This window comes from Pezoporus flaviventris, unplaced genomic scaffold, assembly GCF_033815535.1.
Source record: "Pezoporus flaviventris isolate CSIRO_AGI_PZ_B2104156 unplaced genomic scaffold, CSIRO_AGI_Pfla_v1 ptg000077l, whole genome shotgun sequence".
Lineage (NCBI taxonomy): Eukaryota > Metazoa > Chordata > Aves > Psittaciformes > Psittacidae > Pezoporus > Pezoporus flaviventris.
The window spans coordinates 577,407-600,282 of NW_026892625.1; the positions used below are offsets into that span (position 1 = coordinate 577,407).

General features: G+C 42.2%; 1 protein-coding gene across 2 annotated transcripts in view; it reads right to left on the bottom strand.

The window, feature by feature from the left end:
* LOC133279423 (Wilms tumor protein 1-interacting protein homolog) overlaps positions 1-22,876 on the bottom strand; it is a 93,480-nt gene that overhangs the window by 20,484 nt on the left and 50,120 nt on the right. For both annotated transcript variants that reach the window (XM_061473129.1, XM_061473130.1), the window contains exon 3: positions 387-454. In XM_061473129.1, the coding sequence (XP_061329113.1) occupies positions 387-454 (68 nt within the window). The remainder of the gene's footprint in view (positions 1-386; positions 455-22,876) is intronic.

The window sequence follows — 22,876 nt, forward strand, 5'->3', positions numbered from 1 at the left end:
ATGGTGAAGATGTGCTCCGGTCAAAAGTGTCTCCCCTCTTGTTATGACTGGTATTGCCCAGGTGTTTGACTTTGAGCTCTAGCTTGGCAGGCAAGCTTTCATGGCTGCAATTCAAGTCCCAGGCTTGAGCAGCTCCAGTGTTTATTTTCATAATTTACACTTTGTGATGGCTTATGGACAGTTATGTACTTGGTTTCATAGCCACCACTTTAAACCAAGGGCCTGATCCTGCCATTATTGAGTTAGTGGTAAATGCTTCCCAATTCTAGCACTGGAAGGAGGCCTCAAATGAGTAAACTGTGTTTCAAAGCAAACAAATTGATATAAAAGAAGAATTTGGTTTAAAAACAAAAGAGAGAAAAAAAAAGCGCCTGAATCTTACTTACTAGGAAGTCTTCTTCACAGTACACCTTACCATTGACACTGTAGAATGCTTTTCCTCGTAGTCTTCTCCCTGTTAAAATACAGTATTGTCAGGACTTTGTGCTCCATGCCCAAACCCAGTCATTACTCAGAATGCAAAGTAGAAAGCATGCCCTGCTGTGCCTGTCTGCCTAGCCTGACCCCTTTCCTCCCACAGGGTCCATCCAGAGACATGGGTGATCATTTGACTCTTAGTTCCATCCTGCCTTAACAAATTCCTTATCAACTAAATGTTGCTTCTAAGTGGAGGTCACAAAACCCAGCTGATAGCAGTTCGTGGAAAAATTGAAATCTAAACCCAAAAATGACTACTGGGGGGGGGGGGGTAGGGGGTAAGAGGAAAGAGGAAGCTAATTTGTAAATTGAGACCATTTCCTTAGCAGGTGAAATCACAACAGGCATACATCCACTGCAATCAGCATCAGCAAGGGACACTGCAAACAGATCTTCCTGTCCCCTTTACAAATATCAATACATTCAGCAATGCCACAGCAGCTATACCCACAGCTGCCTATATTACTAAAGCAGTACAAGGCACACATGGAGGGAAGGGCAGGAAAATCACACTGAAAACAAGAGATTTCATTTTCAAGCTTAAACATTTGCCATTTCATTAGCACTTTTGGAACTCTATTGACAAAGCCTGTGATCATCATTAACTGATGGCTCTCTTTACAGCTAAGAATGCACAACAGACTCCGGAGAGTCACAACAAAAACGATTAAAACCAGGAATTCAAAAACCACTGAGCCTAAACAGTTCTCCGACAGAATATATCAGATCTGTCTTACACCAGAGCTGCTCCACTGAAAGCATCACCATTTTGTCAGTGAAAACCAGTGAGGGAGAAGGAAAACCACACTCATCCTGACTCACCTTATTTCCACTCTGTGACAGAGTCCCACTGGCCAAAGCTCCCAAACGTTTGGGTGCTCTCACAAGCCATTTGTTTGCAGCCTTGGCAAACAGGGCACAGTGCCTACCATGGGCTGTGTACCTGCTGCTGTTAGCGGTGACACAGAGCAAGGAAGAGGGCAAGAGGCTTTTTATTTACAGGTCAACAAATGAGCCCCCTAGTCACTGCTGAAGCTTTTACTCCACAGAGTAAGCCTGGATGTCTCCTACTGAGGCAGAGTGAGTAGATCCACCATAAACCCTGCTGGTCTTTGCAGAGGGTTTGACTCCAAGGGCCATCGAGCTGAGCCAGCTGGCCGAGCAAAGGACAGGAGTGCTCTCCAGGGTTTCCATAAGCAATGTTGAGGAAAATAAGATTAATTTTCAGTGCTTGAAAGTGCCTTTTACATGTTGACACTGTGATCTGATCCTGGGAAACACTGTGTGGCACAAAAAAGTTGGGATCTGGGTTGATGCTGATGCAGAGTTGACCAATGTACAGGGGTGTTGTACAAGGGTGTTGTACAGGGGGGTTGTACAAGGGGGTTAGAGGAATTTGCTTGCTTAAACAAAAGTATTGTCTGTTGTAAATGCCTAATAAGCAGAACAAAGGCACCTGGTCCTATTGATAAGGAAAAGCAGACACTTGGTCCTATTGATAAGCAGCTATTGATAAGGAAAAGCAGAGGCCTGAATCTACTGATAAGGGGGAAAAGCAGATGGTTTATGGCTGGGATACCGACCAAACCCTAACGCCATATGTGAAGACTAAAAGGTGAAAAGTGCAAGAAGAGGAAGACTCATTTACTTCATCTTGAAGACCCCTACCCACAGGAGGAAGAGTCATTTACTTCATCTTGTAGACCCTTGCCCATGACCAGAGGGGGCACTGAGCAGGTGCAGAGGACCTTCTGGCTCATTATAATATGAAGCAAGGATAGGACATGAATATGTATAGGCGTGTTGTGCAACCTTATGAATATATATAACTTTAGAGAATAAATGTAGAGGGAAACAACACTGAGGCATGCATGACTTTGAGGAATTATCCCCATGCGTCTCAGCGCTGAATGAAAAGCATACCTACTTTACAACTTTAATGAGTTGTGGAGTCAATCCACGCATAAATGCTTTTGGTAAAACACATGCTGCATGTGATTGTCTGGCAGGTTTCCTGTCATGGCCAAGATAAATGCTTCTTTTGTGTGCATATTCTTGGGGTGTTGATCGCACAGGCTGCTGTCTCCATGCTTCTGGTAGGTGGAGTCAGCTTCTTTCTAGCTGCATGGTAGACCTGGTGGGGATCAGGAGCCTGGTGGGATGGGCAATACACTGAGACTGTCCTATCTCTCTTAGGTCAAACTGGTCCATCCTACATGACACACAAACAAGGCATGGGGCTGGGACAGGAATTAGTTGGTCACAGGGCCTCTCTCAACTGATGCAGGAGCAATCACCTCTGGATCTTCCTCCCTGCTTATCCAAGCTGTTATAAACCTCTCCAGTAAAAGGTAAAGGAAAGGTAAACGGAAGGGAATGAAGAAAACGAAAGAGGCCAGAATGGCTTTTTAAAGTTGGCTCTGACCCAGAATTTACACAGCTTGTCTTTAAATGATGGAAGTCAAGTGGCTGCACCCAGAACAGGGACTTGCCTTGGACTGATGCAGCACTTACCCCTTGCTCACACACACCACTAGTGCAGAGCCAGGGCTTTTGCTTCAGGTGGAGAAGCGCTGGCCATCACCCTCACCACACAGCATTATGGTTGGAAGCAGTAGAGATAATTAGGGACAAATCCTGAACTCCGTTGCTGGAGGGATCTCTGCAGGAAAGGAACACCCTAATTCGGGGAGGTGTCAGCATCTCTCAAGGCACTGCAGAAGGTTCATGAAGACCTATACATCCCACTTTGTATGTGCAGAACCTGGCAGTGAAAGGTTGATAGAAATGACCAAATTCTGCTCTTGTTGTTTCCATAGCACAGCATCACTGGCAGAAACCCATGGGGTCAGAGCTTTCTTGGACTGGGAAGGAGTGGGAAGCCTCCAACCCAAAGCAAACAAGGCAAAAGAGATATTTTGGACTGGCTCTCAAAGGCACTTATGTTATCAGATGCATTTGGCAGCTAAGGGCCCTGTGACACAAAGCAAGCTCACCTCACTGCAAACCTCCTCCTCAACCAGTGCATAATTTGTGAGCCTTGCTCTGTTGTGGCTTAAACAAGGCGATAACTCAGAACCACACAGCCACTCCCTCATTCCCTCCCTCTCACATGGGTTGAGATAAGAACAGTCCAGTAACTAAGGTATAATGCAAAACTACTACTACCACCACCAATAATAATAATGATAAGGGAAATAACAAGGGGAGAGAATAGCTGTGGTATGGAATAACCCTTTGGCTACTTTGGGTCAGGTGTCCTGTGGTTCTGAGTTACTGGCTGGGCTTAAATCATGACAGCCTGCTTCCTCTTGGCTTCCCATGCCCCTCCTCACTGGCAGAGCATGAGACTGAAAAGTCCTTGATCGGAGTAAACATTACTTAGCAACAACTAAAAACATCAGTGTGTTATCAGCATTGTTCTCAGGCTAAAGTTGAACACAGCACTGCACCAGCTACTAAGAAGGAGAAAAATGACTGCTACAGCTGAACCCAGGACATGCTCACACCCTGCTCTGCCAAACACAGACTGCTGCCCTCCCTGCCATACATCTGCTGTGGTAAAACACCTCTGTCTCACACAGCAGTACTCACAGAGCTTCACCTTTCAACACAGGAAAAAGACCTTCCCCATTTTATAGCCACCCATTAGGAACAGACTTGCCTAAACTCATAAAACTGGCAAGCAGTGTGCTCACATGATAATTACTACTATTAACAATAATTAATAAGATTGACAGGAATTTTACTTTAGAAGGATTTAATTCAGGGACCTTACAATATCTCATAAACAAGAAACAAGCAAGTTTTCACACAAATAACTGCAGCTGCACTATACTGGCTTCTACATACTGCATTCTAGAAATAAAGGCAAAAATATACATTCCACTTGCCCTCCAGAAGAGTGTGCTAAATGACATCACTGAACACGGTCAAACACCAAACTCTGCAAGTGCCCAGGCATCATGTGAATACTGAAATCAAGAGGGTAGTGTTGGCAGTTACAGCCAGGGAGATACAAAGCATTGGTATCTCCCAGCCCCAGGGCAGCCCTGCAGCTGGGTGGATGCAACACCTCAACATTAGGGTACCTGCCCCGAGCTCAATGTACTAGATAAGGCAGTTTCACCTCCCAATTCATACCATAGAATAATAGAATGGTTTGGGTTGGAAGGGACCTTAAAGCTCATCTAGTTCCAACCCCCTGCCATGGGCAGGGACACCTTCCACTAGACCAGGTGGCTCCAAACTCCATCCAACCTGGCCTTGAACACTGCCAGGGATGGGGCAGCCACAGCTTCTCTGGGCAACCTGTGCCAGTGCCTCACCACTCTCACAGGGAAGAACTTCTGTTTAATATCTAATCTAAATCTTCCCTCTGTCAGTTTAAAACTATTCCCCCCTTGTCCTGTACATGCCCTTGTAAAAAGTACCTCTGCAGATTTCTTGTTGGCCCCTTTAGTATTGGATGACTGTTATAAGGTCTCCCTGGAGCCTTCTCTTCTCCAGGCTGAACAAGCCCAGCTCTCTCAGACTGTTTTCATAGCAGAGGCGCTCCAGCCCTTGGAGCATCTTCATGGCCCACCTGGAGCAACTCAGGGGCCTGCACAACACCAGCCTCTTCCCTGTAGCCATACCATATTATTCTCAATCGGGCAGATTACAAAATAAAAACCCCTAATGCTGCTTTAGCCAGCTGAGTCAAGCACCTGGCCAGCTAGACAAGTAATACCATTCTGCCCACTGGTCCACAGAACCTGCTGCCTGGCCTTCCTTTGAACGGTTGAGTGTTAGCCAAGCCTGGGTTACTATTTGCTTTTGTAATACTGAAACAAAAAAGTCAATAATTTCTGACAAAACTTGATGCAACTCACCGATAGCTCATTATAATAATAATGAGCAGTTACAACGAATAGTCTAGCACAGAGTCCCAACAAGTATGAGGTTTCACACACACACACTGTACTTCTCCCGCTGGATACTAGCCTTGGCATGTCCACCCTGTCAGACCAGTTTCCAACAGCAGCAAGAGGCTCCATTTCACACCGACCAGGGAGCAGAAGGTCGACTGGGAATGCACATGGGACCACGGACAGGGGCACAACTGTCCAGCCTGCAGGCATGTAACATCAGCTTTGATAGGGAAGCCCCTTTTCCCCCCCAAGTGCTCTTTAGCTTTGTGACAACAAATGCTTGCCACAAGCAACTTTTCCTAATGCCTTTGAGGGGTTGTGAGCACTAGGATAAGGGGGTTTCACCATCTCAGGTGGGAGGCAGAGACCTTGCAAATGCTCCAGCAGAGTGCAAATATTCCTGTAGATAATCTAGTGGATAATAAAATGCAAGCTGGAAATTACTCTGTCCCAAGGAATGGTCACAACTGGCATTTGCAACCAACACACTATTGTCCAAGAGAATGCAAGCTTTTGAGCTTTAAAAAAATATATAAAATCAGAATCAGTTCTAGATTTTTAATATAAATTTTCACATTTAACCAGTTTATGAGTCTCTGGTATTTAAACATGTCTAGCAATTACTTCCTGTGCAATTTTATCTCTTATGTGTTGCAAACTTGAAGGAACAGGAGAGCTGCTGCTTTAGCAAAGGACTCAAAGATTCAGCTTGCAAAAGGAAAAATGACACACAGCTGACACAGGCTGTCCACAACTATTCTCTCCAGTCTCTACAGCACTTTGCTGTGCTTTGCTGGGTGGTGAAAACACACCAGCCAAGCAGCCAAGATGGGGTAAAACTTTCCAATGCTGTTTCAAAAGCTGCTCCAGGCCCTCATGGAACAAAATGTGAATCAAACTCGGTTTTACAGCCTTGAGGTGTCCGAAACAGCACTGAAATGTCCTGCCCTCTCCCCAAAAAGCATCTCCAAAGCCTTCCCTGCAGCTGCTGGCAGCAGGACATTTCCTTATAGGGAGGTAATTTTATCAAGTCACAGACTTCAGTGGTAGATATCCATTCTCACATGGGATGATGCAACCCCGTGTCTGGGGCTAACACCTTCCTTGCCTTTGTAAGATGAGATAGCAATGCCTCACTGTCACAGCATGGTGGAGAAGGACTCTTCATTAGGGACTGTAGTGATAGGACAAGGGGTAACAGGTCCAAACTTAAATAGGGGAAGTTTAGGTTAGATATAAGGAAGAAGCTCTTTGCTGTGAGGGTGGTGAGGCACTGGAATAGGCTGCCCAAGGAAGTTGTGAATGCTCCATCCCTGGCAGTGTTCAAGGCCAGGTTGGATGGAGTCATGGGTGACATGGTTCAGTGTGTAGTGCCCCTGCCCATGGCAGAGAGGTTGGAACTAAGGTCCTTTCCAACCTTAACCATTCTATGATTCTGTCATTCTTCTTCCTGAAACTGTTAGAAATGTTTAATATTCTACAGGTGTCGGTATTTTAACTGTAAGGGTGGGGAGGCACTGGTACAGGTTGCCCAAGGAAGTGGCAGAAGCCACTTTTCATAAACTCGAGCCATTTAAAATCTGAAACACTGAAAATGGCTACTGGGGATTCTTTTCAAAGCAATCTGGCACACAATTTTTCTCCTGTTTCTGGATCCAATCCTGCATTCCTTTCACGCTCAGACTCCCATTGACTTTAAGGAACGCAGGACTGGATCCTAAATGTGAGCAATAACTTTACTTTTTAGTATGAGCATGACTTAGCACTTAAACGCGACTACTCGCATACTTAATGCATATGTATTAGTTAATGATGTAATCTATATTGAATATGTATTAGTTGCGAAATTCTTAGTGTGTAAATTTGGAACGTGATGTGACGAGGTTGGAATCAGATTTGGGTGTATACCCCTGATTCCCGGCACCTTAATAAAGCACCTCATATAACCATCCCGGTGGTTATGTGTATATCTCCATGCTAACATTTTGGCGACCCAGGTGGGACCTTGCGGGCACTGCTGAGGCGGATCGTGTCTTGATCCTGCTCCAGCCGGCACCGAGAGCTTCTTGGGGAGCCATCAACCACGACTGACCTCCGCTGCTCATGACGGACTTCTGACACGGTAAGAAGGTGCTTTTCTAATTTGGTTACAGTACTGATCCTTGATAACGTATGGTGTACCGACTTCTGATAAAGCCTGCCTGTTAGACATGGCGAAAGCTGCATTCGCTTTGGCGAAGTTTGGTCTGGTAAAGCCTGCCTGTTAGACGCGGCAAAAGCTGCGCTTGGTTGGGCAATGAGCTCCCGGAGTAAGCCTAGGTGCCTTCCGTTAGACAGTGAAAAAAGTCCTGCAGGTTTGGCAAAAATTTGGTTTGGTATTGGTTTTACGCTGCAGGAACAGCGTAGGTAAAAGTGCTGTAATATAAGCAGTGTAAAGGAGATTGTCCTTTAGGAATTTTTGTATTTACAAAATGCTGTCTATTCCGAAATCATTCCCTTTAGGCTGCCTTTTAAGCCATTGGAAAGAGGGGGGATTTGGGCAAAGCATGCGGAAAAATAAGCTGGTTGATTATTGTAATGTTTGGTGGACACAATATGAATTGGAAGATCAAGAAAAATGGCCTGAGAATGGAACTTTACAATACAACACTATATTGTAATTAATGTTGTTTTGCAAAAGGGAAGGAAAATGGGATGAAGTACCATATGTGGACCTCTTCTTTACTTTAAGAAATAATGAAGAGTGGCAGATATCTTGTGGACTTATGGTTGTTAAAACAAGTGCAAATGAACAATGTAAGGGGTGTGTTGCTGGGAAAAGGTGTATTGGATGTCTCGCCTTAGAAAATAGTTTGCAGCATCAAAAGGGATGATGAAAATCTTGATTTAGCAACGGCTCTATCAGCCCCGCCGGTAACAAGTGGAGAAAGGGGGGAGGATGACAGTGATAGTGAAAGTGAGAGTGATTATGAATGTAAGGAGGGCCGGAAGGCAGATCTCCCTGTTACCCCAGTCTCGCACCGAACTCGCCGGAGGGGAGGACGGGAAGGAAAGATACAGGTTCAGGCACCCAACACAATGCTTGCATCTTTAAGATAGGGAGTAGGAACGGAAGGACCGATATACGTTAAAGTACCCTTTTCCCCGGGGGATTTGGTTATCTGGAAGCAGTCGTCAGGGACATATAGAGAAAACCCTGATAAAGTAGCTTGAGTAATGAAAATGATTATGAAAACCCAGAATCCAGACTGGGATGATACCCAAGTACTTTTAGATACTCTTATGGATTCAACAGAGAAGGAAATGGTATTGCGAACTGCTAGGGAAAAGTTTCGGAAGGATATCAGAAAGGGGCTGGTCATGGGAAATGTGGATCAGAACCTTCCGATGGAAGATCCAATGTGGGATTATAACTCACCAGGGGGAATGAGGAATTTACGAAGGTACCAAGACTGGGTAATTGTTGGGGTACGGAATGCTATGCCCAAAACAATAAATTGGTCAAAATTATATAACGTTAGGCAGGAAAAGACGGAATCACCATCTACCTTTTTAGAAAGGCTTAAAGAGACTGCAAAGAAGTATACGGATTTGGATGTAGAAACTGAACAGGCTAGAGCTCAATTGGCTTTAATTTTCTTAGGACAGTCCCAAGATGATATTAGGAAAAAGCTGCAGAAGCTGGAGGGAGCAGACCTGCAAAATTTGGAAAGATTGTTAGAGGTGGCTTGGAAAGTGTATAATAATCAGGAAAAAGAGAGCTCTCGGAGACAGCAACAAAATTTACTGGCAGTGATACAGGGACGAGAACAAAGTCTCTCTAATCCTAGAGGAAGGGGCAGGGGAAGAGGATTTTATAATCCTAGGACCAGAATGAATGCAGAAAGGTTAGGATATAATCAATGTGCAAATTGCAAACAAGAGGGACATTGGAAAAATGAATGTCCATTAAGGGGAGGACAATTTATGTCCCCCATGAATCCTTTTGCAGGATCGGAGGTAGCTAAGGTGATGGTATCGGGAGAGTATGATAATCAAAGCTGACTAGGTGGGGTGGGAAATGAGGAGCCCCTTGTAAAAATTCAATTGGGAAATAAAGAAGTAAAGTTTCTAATAGATACAGGGGCCACCTATTCAGTTTTAAATGACTTACATGGAAGATTAGGAAAGAAGACAACGACAGTTGTAGGAGCCACGGGGAAGGAAGAAGTACGGCCATTCTTGCATCCCCTAGACTTGCGATTCAGAGGAAAGGAATTAACACACGAATTTTTATATGTGCCTGAATGCCCTATTTCCCTTTTGGGATGGGACTTATTAGCTAAATTAGATGCAACAATCATTTTTGAAAATGGTGAATTAATAATTCAAATTCCCGAATCAAAAGCAGGACAAATTTTGGTTCTTAAAGACAAACCTATTGCTCGAATCCCAGAAGAGGTGGAACAGGCTGTAATACCAATAGCTTGGGAAACAGAGATTCCAGGGAAATCAAAAACGGCTCAATCGGTGATGGTGGAACTTAAAGATGGAGCTAGACCAGTAAGAATTAAATAATACCCATTGAAACTAGAAGCGAGGTATGGAATCATAATACAATACATCGATATCTCCAGTAAAGAAACCAAATGGTGAGTATAGACTAGTACAAGATCTGAGGGCTATAAATGAAATAACAAAAAATATCCATCTGGTGGTAGAAAATCCTTATACATTGTTAACATCTGTGAAGGAAAAATATAAGTGGTTTACGGTAATTGATCTAAAAGATGCCTTCTTCTTCATTCCCCTTGACAAAAGTAGTAGGAAACTGTTTGCGTTTGAATGGGAAAACCCACGGAATGGACAAAAGACACAACTGACATGGACCAGACTTCCACAAGGATTTAAAAATAGTCCGACTCTTTTTGGGAATCAGTTGGCCAAAGAACTGGAGATATGGACCACTCAAGGAAAAATACAGGTACCAAGGTCACAATATCTCTTATTGCAATATGTAGATGACATTTTTATCGCAACAGAACAAGAATCATTATGTATAACAGTGACTATTGAAATCCTGAACCAGCTAGGCCTGAACGGTTATAAGGTCTCAAAAGAGAAGGCCCAAATTGCATGCACAACTGTGTTGTACTTGGGATGTGAAATTTCGCAAGGACAGCGAAAACTGGGAATAAACCGCATAGAGGCAATCTGTGCCATTCTAGAACCATGGAATCTACACGAGTTGAGAACATTTTTGGGCATGGCAGGGTGGTGCAGACTGTGGATAATGGACTATGGACTCATTGCTAAACCCCTGTATGAAGCCCAGAAAGCACCTGCTTTTGTTTGGAATAAACCACAGAAAGAGGCCTTTAAGAAATTGAAGGAGGCATTAATGAAATCTCTGGCATTGGGACTCCCGGACTTGAGAAAGGACTTTCAGTTATTTGTCCATGAAAGACAGAGATTAGCACTGGGAGCATTAACCCAGAAACTGGGAAGCTGGAAGAGACCAGTGGGATACTTTTCAAAACAACTAGACCCGGTAAGTGCGGGATGGCCCTCATGTTTAAGAGCAGTAGCAGCAACTGTCGTTCTAATACAGGAGGCCAGAAAACTGACTTTGGGAAAACACATTGAAGTGTTTGTGCCACACATGGTAACAACCATCTTAGAACAAAAAGGGGGGTATTGGTTATCGCCTAGCAGAATGATGAAATATCAAGCAATATTAACAGAACAAGATGATGTGAGTTTGAAAACCACTAACTTGTTGAATCCAGCAGCTTTTCTAGGAACTGATCTAGAAGAAGGAACCCTTGAACATAACTGTATAGAGGTTATTGAACATACATATGCAATCAGGACAGACTTGAAAGATGTACCTCTTGAGCAACCAGACTGGGAACTTTTCACAGATGGAAGCAGTTTTGTGGAGAACAGGACACGGTATGCAGGATACGCCGTAACAACGCAACAGGAGGTAATTGAAGCAAAAGCATTGCCTCCTGGAGCATCAGCTCAACGGGCGAAGCTGATAGCTCTCACAAGAGCATTAGAACTGAGTGATGACAAAAGGGTAAATGTATGGACTGATTCAAAATATGCATTTGGTGTGATACATATACATGGAGCATTATGGAAGGAACGGGGACTGTTGTCTTCACAGGGAACTAATATAAAATATCAGAAAGAGATTTTGGAATTAATAATCGCAGTGCAAAAACCTAAACAGGTGGCTGTTATGCATTGCAAAGCACACCAAGGAGGAATTTCAAAGATATCTGAAGGAAATACATTGGCAGATTGAACAGCCCGATAAATAGCCCGGAAGGTATGGAATATGATGGCCTTGATACCTCTTAAGGTAAGCCCACTCCATACATATCTTTCAGAAAACCCAAAATACTCAAAAGAAAATGAAAAGTTGGCAGGACTTTTAAAGGCTCAAAAGAATTCTGAAGGGTGGTATACGACAACAACTGGACAAGTAATAGTACCCCCAGCAATAATGCGAAAAATTCTGCAAACTGAACATCAGAAATGCCATTGGGGTGCAGAAGCATTGGTAACTTATTTAAGATGAGGAATAATTTCCACACAGATGTTAACTATGGCAAAATCAGTAGGATCAAAATGTGAAATTTGTTTGAAAAATAACCCAGTGGTAAAAAGACAAGTGGAAATGGGAAGGATCAGGATAGGGGCAGAACCAGGAGATTATTGGCAGGTTGACTTTGTGGAATTACCAAAGGTACAAGGGTACAGATATTTGTTGGTAGGGGTTGACACCTTTTCTGGATGGCCAGAAGCCCTTCCCTGTCGCACCAATAAGGCAAAGGAGACAGTAAAATGGTTACTCAAAGAAATTGTTCCATGGTTTGGAGTTCCTTTAGGAATATCATCAGACAGAGGTCCACACTTTGTTGCAACAATAGTACAGGAAGTAAGTAAATTGTTGGGAATATCATGGAATTTACATACCCCTTGAAGACCCCAGTCTAGTGGGCAAGTAGAAAGGATGAACCAAACGATAAAAAGACAGATTAGTAAAATATGTCAGGAGGCCAAAATAAGATGGCCACAAGCACTACCTATCGGGAAACAGAAACTTAGAATAAAGGATGAAAATACTTGCTGAGATGAAGTATTTTCAAAGGGGGGAAATGTTAGTAATGGGTAAAATTATATGTCAAATAATCATATGAAATAAAGGAGATAATTATATTCGAAAAATCTGTTAATCAGTGGAAGGGGTTTTATATATTAGAAAAGTTAAGAACTAGTTGAAATTTTGCTATTGTGAATCATAGTTACTCTATAACTAAACATTACAATGGTAGCCACAGTAATAAAACTAACATGGCCATATACGGAAAAGGGTATATGAAGTAGATTTAGGAGAGTATTATGAAACTCTACCGAAGCAGAACTCACGAAAGTACCAGGAGTAGTCAAGTGAAAATAAGAGAATGCTGGCATCCACACAATGGTTGGGACATGTCCAAGGAACAGAAAGGAGAATAGGACAAGCTGAGGAAGACTTCTTACTTCATCTGAGAAAGACTCCTTACTTCATCAGGACGACCACCAGAGGGGGGCTGCGCAAGCGCAGAAGAGGCTGATGTCGTAATAGACTGATGTGGCAATCCTTGATGCATATGTATTAGTTAATGATGTAATCTATATTGAATATGTATTAGTTGTGAAATTCTTAGTGTATAAATTGTGAACGCGATGTGATGAGGTTGGAATCAGATTTGGGTGTATACCCCTGATTCCCGGCGCCTTAATAAAGCACCTCATATAACCATCCCGGTGGTTATGTGTATATCTCCAGGCTAACATAGCACCTCATGGTTACAATCTATTGAGAAAGGCACACTTTAAAAACCATGTGGGCTCATCCACCAGGCCAGAATGCCAGTAAAGATCTTCCATTATTTCAGGAAAATGCTTGGTGTGTGAACTACACACACACACTCTCACCCATTTTCCTGGTTTCAAGCTGCAGGCACAAATTAGCTTGAGATGCATCAAAATATTCTGAGAACTGGCATGATAGCTCATAAAGAAACCATGTGATGCAGAGAGTTGACCAATGTACAGGGGGGTTGTACAAGGGGGTTAGAGGAATTTGCTTGCTTAAACAAAAGTACTGTCTGTTGTAAATGCCTGCTAAGCAGAACAAAGGCACCTGGTCCTATTGATAAGGAAAAGCAGACACTTGGTCCTATTGATAAGCAGCTATTGATAAGGAAATGCAGGCACTTGATCCTATTGATAAGCAGCTATTGATAAGGAAAAGCAGAGGCCTGAATCTACTGATAAGGGGGAGAAGCAGATGGTTTATGGCTGGGATACCGACCAAACCCTAAAGCCATATGTGAAGACTGAAAGGTGAAAAGTGCAAGAAGAGGAAGACTCATTTACTTCATCTTGAAGACCCCTACCCACAGGAGGAAGACTCATTTACTTCATCTTGAGACCCCTGCCCATGACCAGAGGGGGCACTGCGCAGGCGCAGAGGACCTTCTGGCTCATTATAATACGAAGTGGGGATAGGACATGAATATGTATAGGCGTATTGTGCAACCTTATGAATATATATAACTTTAGAGAATAAATGTACAGGGAAACAACACTGAGGTACGCATGACTTTGAGGAATTATCCCCGTGCGTCTCAGCGCTGAATAAAAAGCATACCTACTTTACAACTTTAACGAGTTGTGGAGTCAATCAGCGCATCAATTTGGCGAGCCAGGCAAGAGGTCTCTGTTCGGCTGCAGGATCAGCTGAGGGGCGGACATCCTAGGCGCCCCAGGCCGCTTGCCTGGAGGAGCTCCGCTCCTCGTCCGCTCACTGCGAGGACAGACAACAACCTGTGCCGGCTGCGGAGAAACGGTATGCTTGAAACTTAGGGGGCCTGTAAGGCGTACGCATGGTCCGGGGATGCTGGTAAGGCGTGCAGAGACGTCTGGCGCACAACGTAGTTCCCCTTGGCAGATAGGGCTTGCAAGCAGGGGACTCGCCGACCGGTAGAGCGGCCACTAGCGATCCTGAGGGTGGATCGGGTGAGTTCGGGTTTTCGCTGCATCCCAAGTTTTGGGAGCCAGGAAGGATCTGCTAATGACCGTAGTGGAAGCAGATGAACGGGTAGGCGAACCCACCAGGTCTCCGCTGCATCTCAAACTCTGGGAACCAGGACAGACCTGCTACCATAAGAAGCAGAAGGGTAAGGCGGAACCACAGTGTGAGTGTGTGGGATCCCATGTGTGTTTGTGTTTCTGTGTGACTGAGACGTAGCACAGCTACGAAGCGAGTGTGGAGTCCTGATCCGCGGTTCCGTGTTCTCCGCGAGGAGAGCGGCCGGAGACGGACTAAGCGTCTTTGTTTTGTGTTGTGCCTAAGTGCTTTGTGTGTGTGTATGTCTGTCGTTAGTGTTAAAGATTAGCGTTTAAGCGGTGGGGGAGGAGTAGACAAAAGTAAACTGTGGCTAATGGGGGTTTAAGAAGAGTTCCCTCTCTGCGCCCCAGTGGCTGTATAAGAAAAGTATAACCTCTAATATCTGTAGTCCTATTCTTGAGATCTGGACTTTACACTCGGTACCAGAGGCTTGTAGCCTCACATATGGGTGCATATTAACTTCTGAACAGTGGAACCTGCCGTGGAAACTAGTGTAAATTTTGCTGGAACCGAAACTATGATCTAACAACAGGGGAACTGATCTGCAGAACCCAGAGATATTATTTTACTGAACCCCTGAGAATATCATAAAACTTGTGTGTAGGTGCTCTCATTTTTAAGTGCATTTGCAGAGCACTAGGAAAGAGAAGCTATAGATTTGTAAAAGATTGTTTGAAATGGGAGCCGGTCGAAATAAGGGAATTCTGAAGAAAAGCCCATTGGGTTACATTTTGGCACATTGGAAAGAACTGGGAGGGTCTTCTGGGGGTTCGGTAAACAAGAAAACGTTGATATAATATTGTAAAATTCTCCATTCCTGTAATTTTGCATGATGTACACCCCTGTTATTTTTAACTTGTAAAATTTGATAGGAAACTTCTCTGGATAAAACTGAGTACTTGATGCATACGTATGGAATATCAGGTCTTGTGTGCAGGTATATAATTTTATGAAGACTGTGATGTTCCTATCTGTAAAAATATTGTGAGTGTAAAAAGCTTACTTTTGAAAAATTCATTGCCAATCTTGTGATTGTTTATGAAATTGGGAAAGTATTAATTGGGATTTTGGTGTGAAGTTTCTGAAGTTGAGTACCAGAGGACAAGTATTAGCCCCCTATTTATTATATGCTTATCCGTAAAAAACCCGTAAGACATTCAGGAATGATATGGAAAGAGAACAGTGTGTCAATGAAATAACTCTTTCCCATGGTCATCATCTATATGTGTTTGATTTGCCTTTCCAGACTTGGATTGCTCTGGAGACTGCTAAGCATTTTTCCAATTTGATATGGAATTTTCCCTGACTTGGATTCCTCCTTCTGTCTGTCGTGTGTTAGGGTTTGATAGCAGTTCTTTAAGGATGTTTGATGCCTAAGGCAGAGGATCCTCTATGGCAGTGTGTACATGTATAATTTATTTATTTTAAATTTATCTCATGTCTCAAGCTGGGCATGGGGAGGCTTAGTCTGGTTATTAGGAAAAATTTCTTCACCAAAAGGTGATCAAGCATTAGAACAGGTGGCCCAGGGAAGTGGTGGAATATGTGTCCCTGGAAGCGTTCAAAAAAAAACTTTGAGATGAGGCCTTTAATGACATGGCTTAGTGGTGGTTTTGGCAGTCCTGGGGTAATGGTTGGACTTAATGATCTCAAAGGTCTTTTCCAACCCGGTTAATTCTACAATTCTGTGATCAGGAGAAATGGCCTAAAAATGGAACTTTGAATTATAATACATTGCTGTATTAATGTTGGTTAAGGGAATTCTGAAGAAAAGCCCATTGGGTTACATTTTGACACATTGGAAAGAACTGGGAGGGTCTTCTGGGGGTTCGGTAAACAAGAAAACGTTGATAAAATATTGTAACCAATGTCTGTTTTTAGTTAGACTGTTGCCAACTTAAAAGTTAAAATTCTCCACTCCTGTAATTTTGCATGTACACCCCTGTTATTTTTAACTTGTAAAATTTGATAGGAAACTTCTCTGGATAAAACTGAGTACTTGATGCATACCTATGGAATATCAGGTCTTGTGTGCAGGTATATAATTTTATGAAGACTGTGATGTTCCTATCTGTAAAAATGTTGTGAGTGTAAAAAGCTTACTTTTGAAAAATTAATTGCCAATCTTGTGATTGTTTATGAGATTGGGAAAGTATTAATTGGGATTTTGGTGTGAAGTTTCTGAAGTTGATTACCAGAGGACAGGTATTAGCCCCCTATTTATTATATCCCTAAAAAACCCATAAGACATTCAGGAATGATATGGAAAGAGAACAGTGTGTCAATGAAATGACTCTTTCCCATGGTCATCATCTATATGTGTTTGATTTGCCTTTCCAGACTTGGATTGTTCTGGAGACTGCTAAGCATTATTCCAATTTGATATGGAATTTTCCCTGACTTGAATTCCTCCTTCTGTCTGTCATGTGTTAGGGTTTGATAGCAGTTCTTTAAGGATGTTTGATGCCTAAGGCAGAGGATCCTTTATGGCAGTGTGTACATGTATAATTTATTTATTTTAAATTTGTCAGACCAGAAAATGGGGCTACAGCTCCCATTGTCTGGTAACTCTTAGTGAATTTAATTATATAAAGCAATGAAAATGGTTGAATTGTAGGAGAGATATTAAAAAAAAAACAACCAAAAAAAAAACCCAAACAAAACTACCACATTTTAATCTCATAATGACATGTCTCCAGCTGGGCATGGGGAGGCTTAGTCTGGGTATTAGGAAAAATTTCTTCACCAAAAGGTGATCAAGCATTGGAACAGGTGGCCCAGGGAAGTGGTGGAATATGTGTCCCTGGAAGCGTTCAAAAAAAAACTTTGAGATGAGGCCTTTAATGGCATGGCTTAGTGGTGGTTTTGGCAGTAATGGGGTAATGGTTGGACTTGATCTTAAAGGTCCTTTCCAACCTGGTTAATTCTACAATTCTGTGATCAGGAGAAATGGCCTAAAAATGGAACTTTGAATTATAATACATTGTTACAATTAATGTTGATTTTGAGGTGGCCAGGAAAATGGGATGAAGTACTATATACAGATAGGTTTTTCACTTTAAAAAAACACCCGGAGTGGCAGACAGAATGTGAAATTAATATAGCTCTGCCAGATCCCTAATTTTGGCTTTGAAAAAGGACAGAGAAAACCAGAAAGCTAAGCAGGAGAGATGTTGTTCAGCCTGTGATATTGGAAAAATTATATATCACAGTTACCTCTGAGAGGAGCATCCTCTATATCTGTCCTATCAGATATTGATAAGGAGGAGGAGATTCTGTCACTGGCAGCAAGCAACACATTCACATTAACCCAGAAGTGCTGTTGCAGAGGCAGACATCTGTAACCCCTGCAGAGCAGGGTGAGCAGCTGTGAGAAGAAAAAAAAAAAGGGAAAACTGGGAAAGGAGGGGAGGTCGAGCAGCTCCTGTGTTTGAGCACGGGATGGGTGCTGGGGCAGGCAAACAAGTGGGAACAGACATGTTGATAGACGGGACTGAGGGGTTGTTGAATGTTTTGAAAATGGTGAAGGAGGAATGTCGGACAAAGGTGGGGGAAGTGGGTTCTTCTCCTATGGGACCGGATCGGTGTGTGTGTGCTGTGGAGAGTTTTGGACGTTGGAAGTGAGACTGCCACTGCCCTGGGGGGAGAGTGCCATGGAGTGACTCCGGTGGCTGAATTGTAACCAGACTGACAAGGGACCTGGGGAATCTGCCCTAGTAGATCCACTGGTTAAATTAAAACTAGAGACCAGAGGAAATAGAGAGGAATTTTAGTGGATACAGGAGCAATTTATTCGGCGTTAATTCAGAGGGAAAAGAATTTGTTACAGATGGGGGAGCTCCTGGCCACCAAGGAAAAGAAAAACAAAACAAACAAACAAAAAAAAAGGCAAAAAGAAGCACAAATTGAAAAACAAATAAGAATGCATAAAATTTTTATGCATACTAAATTCTTGGAAATCCTTATTAGGACAAGAAGCAACATTTATAGAAGGCAAAATGGAATTAAAGAGTTAAAAATCAATTAACTGCAGTTTTGAGTTTATCTTTAATTCAACAGAAAAAGCGAACAGGAGGACCTCACTGAAATAGAAGAAATCCAGGTATATCTGGGAGTATGGACATCTGAAGTTCCAGGTAAAGCGAAAAATGCTTTACCTGTTAAAGTAGAAATAAAAAGGGTGGCCTGCCCAATTAGAATAAAACAATAGCCCCTAAAATTGCAGGAAAGGGAATTAAAAAAAAAATCATTAATAAATTTTAAAATATAAATTCTTAATTGAATGTGAATTGGAATATAATACTCCTATCTTGCCAGTAAAGAAAAGTTGCAGATTGGTTCAAGATCTCAGGAATCAACAAATTTGTAGAGGATATTCAGTAATAGCTAATCCATATTGACTAAATCGAATCAAAAATGATTTGCCGTCTTCGATTTAAAGGACTCTTTCTTTTGCTTACCATTGGCCAAAGAAAACCAGAATTTATTTGCTTTTGAATGGGAACATACTGACACAGTAAGGAAAACCCAATTAACTTGGACAGTATTACCTAAAGGGTTTAAAACAGTCCAACAATTTTTGGAAACCAGTTAGCACGGGAATTAGAGTCATGGAAACCACCCACTCAGACAGGGACTCTGTTACAATATGTGGATGACTTATTAATTGCTACTGAAACAAAGGAAGAATGTATCCAGTGGACGGTGGGATTATTGAATTTTCTGGGACTGAATGGTTATTGGGTAACCAGACAAAAGGCCCAACTAATCCAAACCCGAGTTTCCTGCCTAGGATAACAGAGAAAACTTGGAACTGCTAGAAAAGAAGCCATTTGTCAAGATCCACGACTGTCAACCATCAAGGAGCTCCAGACATTCCTGGGAATGACTGGATGATGCAGACTTTGGATGCATGATGATGGTGTTCTGGTAAGACCCCTATATGAACTGTTAAAAGAAACCCCTCTCTCTTTGGAATGGACTGATTCAGCAGAGGAGGGCTTTAGAAATTTAAAAGCAGAGCTAATGAGAGCTGCAGCTCTGACTTCTGGATGTGACTAAATCCTTTTGGCTATATTCCTATGAAGAACAGGGAATAGCTTTGGTGGTCCTTACTCAGAAACTAGGACCCTGTAAGAGAACAGTGGTGTATTTTTCAAAACAGCTGAATGAAGCAAGCAAAGGATGGCCCGGATGCCTAAGAGCTGTGGCAGCAGTTATCATGAATGTTGAAGAGGCCCGCATATTTACCTTGGGACAAAAATTACTGTACTAGTGTCCTGTGTTGTATCAGCATTCCTGGAACAGAAAGAAGCCCACTAGTTGTTTTTTTTCAATCCAGCAACTATTAGACTGATTCTAAATATGCATTTGGTGTGGTCCATGCACATGGTGCCATCTGGAAAGAACGAGGACCTTTGAACACACAGGAGAAACGACTACTGAAAGCTGTTCAGCTACCTGAGGAAGTAGCTATTATGTATTGTCAAGGATATCAAGAAGGTGAAATTTGGCTGATTTTAACAATCTAAACTCATTCCCTTAATCCCTGACGGCAAACTAACAATTGAGAAATCTAAACCTAGAAAATCAAAGGAGGATAGAAAATGTATTGAAGATCTCAGAGGAGGAGAGGAAAACAAAGAAGATTGGGTTCAGATACCTGATGGGCGAATTATAATCCCCTATAACCAACTCTGGACGTTAGTTCAGGAGGAACATAATAAAACTCATCGAGATAGCAAGTCTTTGTATAAATACTTAGATGAACAAATTGAAGGAAGGAATCTATATATCATAGTTCAGTTAGACAAATAAATTTTTACCAATATTTGGTGTTAACGAAATACTTTTTTAGGGTGGCCAGAAGCATTCCCTTGTAGGTTTTGGAGTACCAGAGGCACTTTCTTCCGACCAAGGCTCGCCCTTTAGTGCAAAATAGTTACAAGGGCAACTACTAAACCTCGGTCGAAAGAAGAGGCTATCCTATGTAAAAATTTTATATGGAAGACCATATCAGTCCCAGTTTAAAGGAGAAAGTCTTCTGGAAGTGGGAGAAGGTTATCTCCTAAAATTTCTGGTCAATCTGGGAAAACAATTAGAAGAAATAAGAGAATACTAAGGACAAGAGTGAGAGGCATGGATTACCCGACTCACCCTTTTAGATCCAGAGACTGGGTTTATGTTAAGAATTTTTCAGGAGATCCTCTACAGGAGAAGTGGAGTGGACTGTTATCAGACAATATTGGCCACCTTTACAGCAGTGAAGATGAAGGAACAACCTGCTTGCAAGAATAAAGAAAGCACCAGAACCAGAGAAGACATGGCGGATTGAACCTTCAGGACCCTCGCATATGAAATTATATCAGTCATAATTTGGATTTATGTGATAACTGACATACCATCTTGGGTCTAATACTTATACCTGAAATTAATGCAGAATGTTACTAAAGTTGTTAATTGTAGTGACTGTTGGGTGTGTGCACAGTTGCCTGAATCAGAAGATCAGGGCCTTCCTGAAACAGATAAATATGTATTACACCAGGAACCAGAATAGGAGACTATGTTTATTTAAATACCACAGGTGTAAGTCACTATTCAAATTGTATAGATGGTATCGTGGTTCAGTGATAGCTTGATTTCTGAAGGGAAAGGATGGTATTGGTCAAGCGAGGGTTTAACCCTATTGCTGAACAGAATACTGCATTTTGTGAGATGTTTTGTGAGGCAATCAGAAATATCTCAGCAACCATAGAGGAAATATGGAAAAAGTTAACTTCATAGTTACCGGATCTCTCCTGGTTAAGGCAACTGGTTGCAGGAATATTACTATTAATTGTTTTAATATTAATTACTTGTGGTATAAGAAAATTTTCTGGAATTGTAAACGGAAAATATGTTGCAAAAAGAATTTGCAAAACGATAGAAAAAGGGGTATAGACATTTGTTAATACTAACAGACACCTTTTCAGGTTGACCAGAAGCCTTTCCAACTTGAAGCACATAAGCCCGGGAGGTAACAAAGATTGTTATAGGATGGTTGTGGGGATTTCAAAAGTATGTGCTGCATGAACTTATCTGACCATTCTGAATCAATTCATGCTAAACTGCGAAAATTGCAGGAAAATATGCAAGAGCTTAGAATTATTGGAGGCAGATTGGATGAATGGTTAAATAACCTAGGAGTTACTGGATGGTTCAGGGACATAATGAAACAAGGCCTTTTAATCTCGGCTATAGGACTAAGGAACATGGATAGCTCTGTCATGAATAATACAGTAAAAGAATTAACTAACTTTATAGAAAAAGGGGGGATTGATGCAGAGAGTAGACCAATGTACAGGGGGGTTGTACAAGGGGGTTAGAGGAATTTGCTTACTTAAACAAAAGTACTGTCTGTTGTAAATGCCTGCTAAGCAGAACAAAGGCACCTGGTCCTATTGATAAGGAAAAGCAGACACTTGGTCCTATTGATAAGCAGCTATTGATAAGGAAAAGCAGATGCCTGAATCTACTGATAAGGGGGAGAAGCAGATGGTTTATGGCTGGGATACCGACCAAACCCTAAGGCCATATGTGAAGACTGAAAGGTGAAAAGTGCAAGAAGAGGAAGACTCATTTACTTCATCTTGAAGACCCCTACCCACAGGAGGAAGACTCATTTACTTCATCTTGAGACCCCTGCCCATGACCAGAGGGGGCACTGCGCAGGCGCAGAGGACCTTCTGGCTCATTATAATACGAAGTGGGGATAGGACATGAATATGTATAGGCGTATTGTGCAACCTTATGAATATATATAACTTTAGAGAATAAATGTACAGGGAAACAACACTGAGGTACACATGACTTTGAGGAATTATCCCCGTGCGTCTCAGCGCTGAATAAAAAGCATACCTACTTTACAACTTTAACGAGTTGTGGAGTCAATCCGCGCATCACCATGCATAATTTTAGGCTTGGAAAAAAAAAGAAAAACTCCAGGGGGAAAAATGCCACCAAAGCAAACATATAAGCAGCTGAATCTTTAAGACAGTTTTTCAGAGAACTTCTGTAAAAGCCTCTAAAAGAAAGACTTGTATTGCCTAAGACAAAATAGAGCCTTGCCCTGCTATTTTTGAGGATGCTGTATATTGAGTTACGAGGCTATTACAACACAAATCTCAAATGCACAAGCTTTTTACTTGGCCATAAACACAAACCAGGATACACTGTCCTTTCAGAAGAAAAGGTTTGCTGCTAAAATAGCAGAAGCCCTATGTAAATAACCAACATTCTTTCTACCTGAGGTCACCGACTTGGCAATCTGGGATTT